The sequence below is a fragment of the Eurypyga helias genome, unplaced genomic scaffold (genome assembly GCF_000690775.1).
Source record: "Eurypyga helias isolate BGI_N326 unplaced genomic scaffold, ASM69077v1 scaffold22912, whole genome shotgun sequence".
In the NCBI taxonomy this organism is placed as follows: Eukaryota; Metazoa; Chordata; class Aves; order Eurypygiformes; family Eurypygidae; genus Eurypyga; species Eurypyga helias.
In genome coordinates this window covers 34,631-46,064 of record NW_010234360.1, presented here as the reverse complement: position 1 = coordinate 46,064, position 11,434 = coordinate 34,631, and the positions used below count along the sequence as shown (strand labels likewise).

The window sequence follows — 11,434 nt, the reverse complement described above, 5'->3', positions numbered from 1 at the left end:
CATGATACAGTAGTGTATTGCCTCCTACCCTGTGTTTCTCGTTGGAGGCTACATTTTAAGCATTTGTATTTGACAGCTGTGACTCAGCTCACACATGGAAATCACAAGGTCCAGGCTTGTGTGGTGGGGCTCTCAGAGCCTGCTGGGCCTGTTCTAGTGTTCACTATGCTCCTGTTTTCCTTCTGGTTCTTGCGTCCAGACTGTGGATCTTCTCTCTGGCGTGTTGGCTTCTCTGAGGGACCCTGTGCTCACTCCACATCCTACCTTTATGCACATGCACAACCTGGCATGCAGATTCATCAGTGAATCTTCATTTGCTGAATGGAGAGTTGCTTCTGTCTGGGGTACCCATTGCGAGAGTCCACGTGGGCAAAGTGGGTGTTTGAGCTGGGTGTCACCAGGTTCCTGTTTGTGCCACCCTTCTCCTCTGATGTGCTTCCACGCTTACCCAGCCTTGTTCTCTGACCCTTTCTGGTTGCAGTGTGCAGGTGAACCGAGTGCTGACCTACCACGACCTGGACAAAGATCTTATGAAGTATGCTGCCTTTCAGACTCTAGTAAGTGGATGTTGCTCTAGGGTGACAGATGTGACTCCCTCTCTTTCCAGGCTCCCATCGTCCTCACAGTGATACTCAGCTGCATAAAATATATAGCCCTATCATCCACACAACTTCCAGTCTGCTTTCAAATCTGTTCCTCTCTGCAGCATGGCTTTCATGATTGTTTGTATCCGCAAATAGCGTGGGTATGGTATCTGTTGCTCAGATGACGCTCCTGCTGTTGTCCTGGACAAAGTCTATGTCCCTTATGAGGCAAATGTTGTGCCTCTCTCTGGCAAGACCAACCTGTTGAAATGATGGTGTCCGCTTTCTCATCGTCTGTAAGACTGTGACTATGTGTGTTCCTAGGATGGAGAGGTTGACCTGAAGCTTCTCACCAAAGTTTTGGCTCCGGAACATGAACTAAGAGAGGTGAGTCTGTCTTTTGTGGGAACACCAACAAGGCAAAAGCTTCTTAGGTGTCTCAGACTGCACTTTGTCGGGGGGGTGGAGGAGAGAGATGAGGAGGAGCCTGCGAAGAGGACCTTGCCCAAGAGGATGGAGGTCTGGTTTTCCCAGCAGATTATTTTAAAGATAAGTAGGCCTTTCTCTGCGTGAGATTGTGGCATCGCTGCAACTGGCCCCCTTCAGTATGAAAGAGGCACTATCAGAGTAAAGAAAATGTGGAGGGCCTAGCACTGTCACAGATCCCTGCAGAAACAGTGCGCTCTGCATTGTCTTTTGGTAGCCACCATGAGCTCCAGGTTGTTCTGCAGGGCAGTACAGAGGGACGAAGGCAGAAAGCATTTGGGGTTTGGGCAGAGGGATGTGTTAAAGCAGAACAGACCAACCTCAGTACAACTGCAGAAGCAGGAGCTCAGTACTTGCAACAAAGGCTTTCTGCAACTCAGATTTCTATGGCTCCTCTCTATACCCTGCCTGGGAGTATCTAAGATTAACAAGTATAAAAAAAATCTGTCCTTTACAGAATTTTGGAACATGAATAATTCTGTCAAAATACTTAAATTGTAGCAGGAATTCATATTTAATTTGGGCTAGGATTCCTGTTCTAGCCAACTGAATCTGGGATTTCCCTGGCAGGGACAGTTGACATTTAGCTTCTCTCTTTGCTGGTCATCTTGAATATTTGGCATCGTTCAGAGACCTTTGGATGTCACCAGAAATGTTTCAGTGTGTTCATCTATTTCCTCTTGGTAGGATGACGTCAGCTGGAATTGGGGCCATCTCTTCACAGAGGTGTCCTCAGAGCTGGTGACTGAGTGGGACCTGGGACAGTCTGAGAGAGAGGAGCACCTCAGTCTGCCCTAGAGCGGTGGCGCACCAGGCATCTAGTACATGCCTCCCCTGTAAATAGCTTAACACTTTCGTTTTCTATTCACTTGTTTGTATTTGAAAATTTATTTCAGACATGAAAATAAATAGGACCTTGCTTCGTAGGAAAACTGGCTTGGGAGAAGTTTTGGGTATTTTGTAATGAAAATCTTTGTTCTCAAAAGAGATTAAGAATCCTAAACCAAATAAAATACTTGCTTATGAACAGTCACTTCCCCCTCGCTAGCACCTTTACAGATAACAGCAACAGTCGATCTTTCCTCTACCAAAATACAGCCTGCCTGGGGTGGACCATATTACAGTGGAGTGTGGTTTTCACCTATGGCTATCAGAGAAGCTTAGGCTGATAGGATTTAGAATCATAGAATCACAGAATGGTGTGGGTTGGAAGGGACCTTAAAGACCATCCAGTTCCAACCCCCCTGCCATGGGCAGGGACACCTTCCACTAGACCAGGTTGCTCAAAGCCTCATCCAGCCTGGCCTTGAACACTTCCAGGGGTGGGGCATCCACAGCTTCCCTGGGCAACCTGTTCCAGTGCCTCACCACCCTCTCCGGGAAGAATTTCTTCCTGACATCTAATCTAAACCTCCCTGATTTTAATTTGTACCCATTACCCCTTGTCCTGTCACTACAGGCTCTTGTAAAAAGTCCTCTCCCAGCACCCTTGTAGGCTCCCTTCAGATACTGGAAAGCTGCAATGAGGTCTCCTCGGAGCCTCCTCTTCTCCAGGCTGAACAAGCCCAATTCTTGCAGCCTTTCGTTATAGGAGGAGATTTGTTCGCCTAGGACACCAGGATTACCATCTTCCTCACAACAGATGCCACAAGTTGTCAGGATACCCGTTTTACATTTCATCCAGCAGCTTCCAGCCATCCCCTGCTAGTTTAACCTCTCTCCTGGAACATTACCTCTGTATTGACTCCGAGGAAGCAGCATCACCTATTAAACTGCCAACACCACTCCTTACAGCGCCTCTTTCATCCCTTGAGGTGTTTCAGCTAAGTTCTGACCAGGCCTAACCCTGCTTAGCTTTTGCAATCAGATGAGATCACAGCCTGAACGGAGATAGCTTCAGGCAATAGGTAGTTTGCAAAGAAAATACTGTTTATTCCACGCATGTGAAAGAATGGAGCCTGCTGCTCTGAAACAAGGTAACTCTCTGGTGAGTATCTCCTTGGGACTAAGTAACCCACTCTTATTGTCAGCTAAAGAAAAATCCATTTAGCTGTTAATGCCTGTCCCCGTAGAACCGTGGTCTTTATTTGCAGGGAACTGTGACGTTACTTCCAAGCCGGTGTCCTTCAAAACCTTGTCCTGCTGGAGCACCTTGCAGTATCCTTCTGGGGCAGGCAGCACAGATCTGGGAAGGTTTGCTGTGCTGTTTTTCTTAGCTTGTTTGGTTGGTTTAATGGGGCACTGCATTCCCACTCTTGCTCTGACAGCAGGACAGGCCAAATAACTCACGGCCAATTCAGTACTCTGCAGAATTTCAGATCAGTGTTGACAGGCCAAGCAATTCTGCCAACACGAGGGAAGCAATCGGGTCCCAGTCTGGGGCTACCAGAATAAGGGGTGGCTCATCTGTCTGAAGGAGACACCAAGAAATCTCCCCTATAACTACAACAGTAGGTGAGACAGAAGCTTGGGAGGCCAGTGTATGGAGGGTAATCCCGAGGTCTTTCTCTGAGCAGAGAAATCTGTTTTGGTATGAATAGAAACTTCCCAACTGAGCTAGTGTCTATTTTTCTGTGACACCTATGGCTCATGGCCAGAGGGAATTCAGAATGCTTCCTACGTTCCAGGGAAAAAAAAAATCAGCAAATTAGTTCAGTAAATCAGACAAAACCAATGAGCCAGCCTGAGAGTGGCAACTGCTTCCAGTGGGATTCCAGCCTCTTTGAAGCACCAAGTGAACACGTCCTTTGTGCCCTGAGAGTGAGAGGGCAAACTTTGGCGGCTGCAGGAGCAGCCCAAAACAGACTACCGACACCCCCACTGAAACGTGGCACCATGCCCCTCCCAGTGAAGCAGTGGTCTTCCCATCCGGTGCTGCGCTTGCCTCTGGTTTGCTGAGGAGAAGGACAGGAAAACAGCGTGAGCAGAGGGAGAAAGGGAGGCTGGGAGGTGAGCCCACCGTCCTCCCTTCAGCCAGCGTCGCAGGGCCTGGGAGGCCTTGCACTTCTGGGTCACCTCATAACACCACACGGTCACCCAGTGCAAATTGACCGGTTTCCAGGGACCTCAAACGCTGAAAATGCCCAGGCCTGAGGCCCAAGAGTGGGTGAGCCAGAAATCCAATGTTTCTGGTTGCCCAGTCCCTGAGGTACGGTGTGCGATATGTGGCACGTGCAGTTTTCTTCCGGGGCTTGGGGAGGTGGCGTTGCTGGCCCCGTGGAGCACCAAGAGCAGATAAGCAGCAGTTGGGGCTGTGGCTACCGCCCCAGGAGTCACGTCAGGCCTATTGCTCTGGCAGTGGCACGCTGCACCAGCGCTCTGGGACTGTCTCCGGGAACGTTCGCAGAGCCATCTTCTGCCTTCAGGAGCTGCTGGGGTCGTCTTGGGTGGGCAGAGCACTCCCGCCTGGCTGCTCTCCCAGCAGGGAGGAATGGGAAGTGGAGCTCGGCTGTGCAGCAGTGCTCAGCCCCCTCAGAGGCCACAGGGCCCTTCAGGAGTCAAGAGGAAGATGAAAGCACCCTTGAAACGAGCAGGAGGGACACCGGGCTGTGGAGATCCTCTTGGATGCAGTGAGAGGTAGGAATGGGTGAGGGCCTGGGAAAGGCCACTTGAGATGGGGGGTGGGGAAGAGGGGCCAGGAGTAAGAGCAGGGCTTGTGGGCGAGGCTGGGTAGGGGCAAGAGGGGCGAGGAGGTGGAATGATTTAGGAGCAGAGTATGCATGACATCGGAGGTGAATGGAGTGCCAGGAGAGAACGGAGCACAAGAAAAGCATAGTGGGAGACAAACGAGGGCTTTGCTGACGAGCTGTGGTCAGCTTGTGCTGGAGGAGCTGCTCTGAAGCTGCGTAAAATCTGGCAGAAGGGTGTGCTTGGGGCTGGGTGGTGTTGGCTGTCCTCTGGCTGGGGACTCTGGGCAGGGGTGCTCTGGGGTGGGACATAAGTGTGTGTGGGCCCAGCCTGTGCCCACACTGGGAACTTGGGAGCCCAGCAAATACCTGAGCAGAGTTGGAGTGTAAGGTTTGAAAAAAACCACAGCCTCATCTCTTTTAAGGTGTGAAGAGGTGGCTTTGATCATTTAGTGTGACCAGCTATAATACAGGCCATGGCAGAGCCCAGTGAGATGTGGCTGAGCTTTGCCTGTCTTTTAGAAAGGCAGGTGGTATATTTGAAAGTCTTCCCTGGTTTGTTTTTCTAACGGATGATTATCCTTATGCTTCGAAATCTGCTTGATTTCTAGACTCAGTTTTTGAGTTTCTGTTCCCTAAGCCTGCTTAGGCTTTCACCTTCCCAGTTAAGCCGTACTGTCAGATATTTTCTCCTTGCTCCAGTATTTATGTGCACCGTGATCAAGTTGTCTCTTTAATTTCCTTCAATAAACTTAATAGGCTGAGGCTTGTTTCCATGTCTTTTCAATTCCTTCCCCAGCTGGAGGAGGGGAGGTGAGTGTCTGGCTCCTGGCCTTCCTCCAGCAAGTTGCTCCCACCTGCCTTCCTCCCACAGCCGTGTTTTGGTGGCAGTGCTGGGAAGGTGACTGAGACCCGTTGCTTCTCCTCTCTCAGGTACTGGTGCTCTCAGAGGAGAATCTCTCCTTGCTAAAATGAAACGATGAGGTGCTTTTGCATGGCCAGGCCAGCTCCCTGCTTGTGGGGACGCACCAGTGTGTATTGGGAGCTGCCTCGGGAACCCCCACTGCTGACGAGTCCCGTGGAAGGAGCATGCAAAGGACGAAATGGCAGGTGTAAATTTTTTCTTGTAGCCTGCAGAGGTGTAGCTCTGCTTGATCCTGAGGTGAGAAGTAGGAGCAGCTCTTGGAACAGTGCAGCTGGCTCCTGGGAACATGGACCAGCCCTCGGGGCTGGGCCTAGCCAAGGAGTAGAGCAATAATCCCTGGTCGGTCTCCACAGATCTGTTTCACAGAGGGGTAAAGCGAGGTGCGGTGCTGTGCCCGGGGCCGCACAGCAAATCCGTGGCAGAATCAGGGTTACGGACGAGGTGCCTCAAGTGCCAGATTGGTAATGGCATTCACATACCTGGTGGGCGTTTCCCACCTCCTGTTTGAAGATGGCAGTTCAGTGTAGACAGCCTTCGTGGCCTGCTTGCTCGTTGTTCTGCTCTGTGCATACGTTGCTGAGGGCGAGCTGCAAACCCGTCAAAGTGTGTGTCAGTGAGCTGATCCGGGATGGCTACCCAGGGACTTGCTGGGAAGGATTCTGGATGGGTGTAGATGTCTACTCGCAGATAGGCTCAGGGCTCCATAGGCTACTCCAGGCGAATGGTGAGCCTCATCACAGGCAAAGAAAAAGACGTGCACTAAGGAAAAAATTAATCCCAGGTCCTATCAGTTTCAGGAGTCTCTGGTTTTGCTTATAATAATGGATACAATATTTATAGGCTTCCTTGGTGGATTATAGACTTTCCTGGTGGAGATGCTTTACTAGAGTGCAGTGTGGTGGTGGGTGGGGTATTGGGGTAGAGACAGCTGGGAAAAAAATGTAGAAAACAAAAGCTGGAAGAAAAGCCAGACCCAGCAACTTTTCCATTAAAGAGCCTGCCTGCCAGCGAGGAGCCTCTTAAAGGGACTCGGCTGGCTGTTTTATTAAGTGTGACAAAGTGATGGGAGGCGGGTGGGAGCTCCTATGTTAATAAGTTGGAAAGGCACCGCCGTTCCTCTCGCTGGAGCGTCGCAGGGAAAGTGGAATTAATTCATGGCATATGCTCCCAGCATCTGCCGCGGTGACCCAGAGTGGCGGGAGCGCGGCGCCAGGCAGCGTGAGCCAGAGCCCGAATTCCCGGCTCCTCTCTCGGGCCTGCCTGTGGCCACGCCACACAGCCAGCCGCCCGCCTTCCCGCCTGCTGCCATGGGTGGGATGTCGCAGCCTGTGCCCAGGGTCTTTCTCCACGGCGTTCCCTGACCAAGTCCTCGCCTCTCCAGCCATCCAGCCCACTCTGTGGCTTGCTGTGAGGCTCTGACTCCTCGGTCTCCCTCTTCCTTCTTTCCCACTGCATCTCTACAGATGATTTGATCCTTTTCTTGACAGACAGGACAGAGGTGGTATTTGCTGTCAGGTGGGATTTCATTCTCTGTTTAATGGCTCCAGGGAGATATCTTTCCACACCTTATTTGCCCTCGACTGACCTGCACCACGGCCATGCAGCTGGTCCAGGTGGGTGCGCTGTGTTGTTTCCATGCCTGTGCTTCATGCTCTGCATGTGACATTTCCCCTGGGAAAGGGCACCCAGGGACAACCATCCACTGCCTTCTCTTTCTTCAGCCACATCCACCTTTTGGACAACTGCCCGGGGTATGGGATACTTTCCTGGCTTGGAGAGTTGACAGCGCCTGGAGAGACCAAAGCAGTGTGTGATCCCCAGACAGGGCGGAGATGCCCCACACAGCGTTTGTGCTCTCCCAGCAACTGTCCTCCCACCTCGGCAGCTTCTCCCGCATGTGCTCTCTTTCAGGATGTGCCATCCCAGTCCTGGATTGTGCTGGGACTGCACAGTGTGGGGTGAGGGCCAAGGCAGGGTCCCAGCTGTGGGGCACCACGCGGGATCCACAGTCAGCTGCCCTCGTGAGACCAGTCTTCCCCAGGCCAAAGAGTCCCCACTCTTTGCAGCCACAGCCTGGGAAGAATCCTGATTGATTCAGTCATGAATGCTGCAGGACATGGACATCCAGAGCTCCTGGGCCCATAAATCTCTCTACTGTGGTCTCTGGGGCGATGAAACCTCTCCTCCTAGTGCCCCGCTACCCGAGTCTGCCCACAGACCTCGCTGGGGCCAGAGCAGCTCTGGGCCATGGGCCCTCTTATCGGGCTCCATCTCCTGTCACTTTCAGGACCACTTCATTATCCTTTTATTACCCCTCTTCTCCTGCTTATCGTTATTAATAATCACGCTGCATCGGCTGGAGTGCTGACAGCTGCCCCTTGTCTATTCTTTCTGCCTATTTTAATCCTGCCTGCTTATCTGGAATAAACCTGATCCTTTTTCTTTTAATTAAAGAAATTTGGTCAGCCAACCCCTCCTCCATGCAGAGATAGGGCTGATTACACCGGTGATATGCAGAGAGCAGGAAAAGGGAGAGATTACTGGGTGACAGCATTTTCCACAGCCCAAAGATACGGGATGTTGGAGTAGAGGCTGGAAGAGATTAAGGAGCGTGTATGTGGAGAAGCACGGCACTGGGGTGCTGTGAGGTGCTCATCTTGGGGTGGCTGACCCCGTGTGTTGGTGCAGGGCTGCATCACTGCATCTGTGCTGCGGGCAGGCAGGGGAGGTCTGCTCACCCCTCTCTGCTTAGCATGGGTGGCAACAGCCATGTCAGACTCTGTACGAGTGGCACAGCCAGGGCTGCTGGCATCTCTGCGGCTCCCACGGGACCTAAAGGAGTTTGCTTCTCAGTGCTTTGTAACGTTGCCAAGAGATGGAAGTGCTGGGCTCCAGCGTGATGCTCCCGCTTTGTGCTCCCACAGGCATTGCTTCCTGGGGCCACAGATCTCGTTCCAGTCTCTTAAAAATGCCTCGCCAGGCAGTTCGCTTGTGCTGAAATATTTGTGTTGTCTGAAGGGACAGGTCACCCGAGGAAGGGCCGTGCAAATAGGCTGGGGGAAAATTGTTGTGCTAATTCACACTTTTATGAACCCATAAACTCAAATCTGCATTCATTGCAATCTGTGAAGTGACTGGAGTGTGGGCTGAAGTGCTTAGAAAGTGTTAATCAGGGGTCCGTAACAAAGCAAAACGCCCTGAAGTGCAGCAGCAGGAGCTTGGCCGTAAGCAGCAGGAGTAGTCAACCTTAGCACTAAAAATGCATATTCTTTGGTTCCCAAACGGTTCATTTCAGATGCACAAGTTGCAGCGTTGACTGAATGCGTATGTACCCTCTGCTACAGAATATGGCAACTGGCTCAGATTTGTAGGGCTGTTTCACCCCTGAGAGGCTGCGGGCCCAGGAAGGGTACAGGGCAGAACTTCCTGATGCTCCAGCGAGAGGGTGGCTCTGAAATCCTGTCAAGCAGAGCCACGCTGGCTTCTGCCCCTGTGCTTTTGCTGCTCTCCAGCATTTCAGCCGACTGGAATGAATGCTAACCTGTAGCTCAGATGTTGGTGAGGGAGATGCCACAATACGACGCCATGCGCGTGGCTTAGCAGATCCTTTAAAAACATGTGATTCTGTAATAATCACGGGCAAGAATTGTGCATTGCTGTTCCTTCCATGTGAAATGTCCTGCTGCTCCCAGAAAATCTTTTCATCGTTACTTAATGTTGAACAAAATGTTTGAAAGACAAGAAAATGCAGGGTTTGCGTGCCTAAACTGACGCAATAACTGGTCAGGACTTTCATTAACTGACCCTGCTTCTCCAGCAAAAATAATCCCTCCTTCAGATCCAAGTAAGGAAAATTCTCGGGATGGTGTTTGGCCCTGAAATGAGGGACACTCTTTTTGGTGGTGTGGGGCATTTTGAATCCACCAGAAAAAATGGACTTGCAGTCCTTGTGATGGGCTTGCTTTGCTCATTGCCCCAATCATCAGAACTACTCGCAAAGCCAGAAAAGCACTGTGGGAAATTGCCAAAGGATTTGGTCCAAGTCAAGCAACCTTAGTGCTTCTGCTCCAAAGCCAAACCGGAGCGAAGCTTGTGTCTCCCTGTGGGGTTATGTGTACAGGTGGCTGCATGGCTGGGTGAGTCAACCAGCTAAATAAAAGGGTGATAACAGTTCAGGCTATTGTAGGTATACCTGAGCTCACTCAAAGCTAGTCCAGATAGCAAACTCCATCTAACCCACAGGGATGAGACGCAGACTGGATTTGCCCAGCTGAGTGCTGTGGCTCCTCTTCTCCTGAGATACGAGCTAGGCCTTTTAAAGCTATCTCTGGTGTTGCCTCTCCGTATTGCTCCACGCCCCGGAGGGATGCTCTTACTCACTGCCATGGCTTTCAGACCCATGGTGCCTAAGATTTCAGATTCCATCTGTCCATGTGTGAAGGGGATTGGATGCTCTTCGTTTCCTACACCGGGACCAGAGCCATGGACTGATGATGCAAGTTCTCCAGGGTTCCACGGTGAGACTGTGACACAGCTAGGAACCTAATCCAGCCCCTCCATGCATCCACCCAGTGCTGCAGCCACTTTCCTTCGCTAACTGAAATGCTGCACAAGGCCAGTATATTGGTTTATTTTGATTTTCAACCACAAGCTGGTTTCAGGCTATAATGCTCCTTCCAGATTTTAAAAAAAAAACAAAGTAAAACTTCGTAGTCTCTGTACAGAACACCTTTCCCAGGAACAGCACAGCACGTTGCCCACCTGGGAGTACCCCTACTGAGATAGGAAACTGCAATCATCTCCTGCAAAATTGACTTCCTACCATAAGCCTGCTCCCCTCATCCCAGAAATACTCAGGGAAAGGGATGAGTTGTGAACGTGCCAAACTGTTTTCCAACGCAAACTCTGGAAGTCTTCAGCCTGCTGGATATACACCTTTCCTTGGCTGGAGGTGTCTGCGCCATACAGAGCATGCCTGCGTCTCACTGGCTGGGTGGGTTCTGTCCTGTTGGGCCCAGGGATCTGTTTGTCTATCTGTACAACGTGCACACGCACCAGTGATGGCTGGGGTTGGAAGTATTTATGGCAATTAAAATGTTTTGCCTGGAAGCTGTTTTGGGGCTTTTTTTGAAGTGAGGATTTTCAGACTTCAAGGTGTTAACAGCCTCTCTAAACGGTTTTGTTTTTTAATTGCAGCAAATGACTGTGGAGCCATTAAACATTCGCCTCTCTGCAGTTGTTTCTAAGCCCTTTCAGTCCTCCTTCTATTTATTCTGTTTAATTCAGTCAGGTAGCTTCGGGGCAGTGAAGATCAATACTTTACTTTGATAGAAAAGAGTCAGGTTTGAAACATAGAGATAAAACTGACACATTTTGTATAAATTTAATTAAAAATGCACCTTTAGTGGCTTGTTGCGAGCACAAAGCCAGCCCTCCATCTAGCTATCTCTCTGTCTCACTCTCTGTCTCTCTCTTCCCTTTCTTGTTCCTAACAGGAAGATCTCTGAATCTGCCTCGCCAACAAAGCGCCTCGTTTTATGATTTTTGTCTTGAAAGTTTAGCACTGAGGGAGCAGGATGGAAGGGACGTGAAATTCTAAACAGACCTTCTGCTCTCTCCCCAGTCCCACTCCTTTTGGTGGCGGCGGCTGGGGGGACGGGGAAGGAGCCGGCTCCCCGGTGGGGGAAGGAGAGGGATGAGGCAAAATGATTTTTTTTTTTAAACCCAGCAGATTGGACACCCTGGGGCACTTTCCAGTTGGATCTGTAGCTTTCCTCCACTCCTGCCCCCCTCTTCCTGCTTTGTTAATCTGA

The 11,434-nt window shown here is 50.8% G+C and overlaps 1 protein-coding gene across 1 annotated transcript in view; it reads left to right on the top strand.

The window, feature by feature from the left end:
* The window catches only part of IFT43 (intraflagellar transport 43), a 16,252-nt gene extending 14,259 nt beyond the window's left edge, over positions 1-1,993 (top strand). The window contains exons 5-7 of the mRNA XM_010146404.1: positions 482-557; positions 909-971; positions 1,758-1,993. Of these exons, the coding sequence (XP_010144706.1) occupies positions 482-557; positions 909-971; positions 1,758-1,868 (250 nt within the window). The 3' untranslated portion in view covers positions 1,869-1,993. The remainder of the gene's footprint in view (positions 1-481; positions 558-908; positions 972-1,757) is intronic.
* The last annotated feature ends 9,441 nt before the right edge of the window (positions 1,994-11,434 follow it).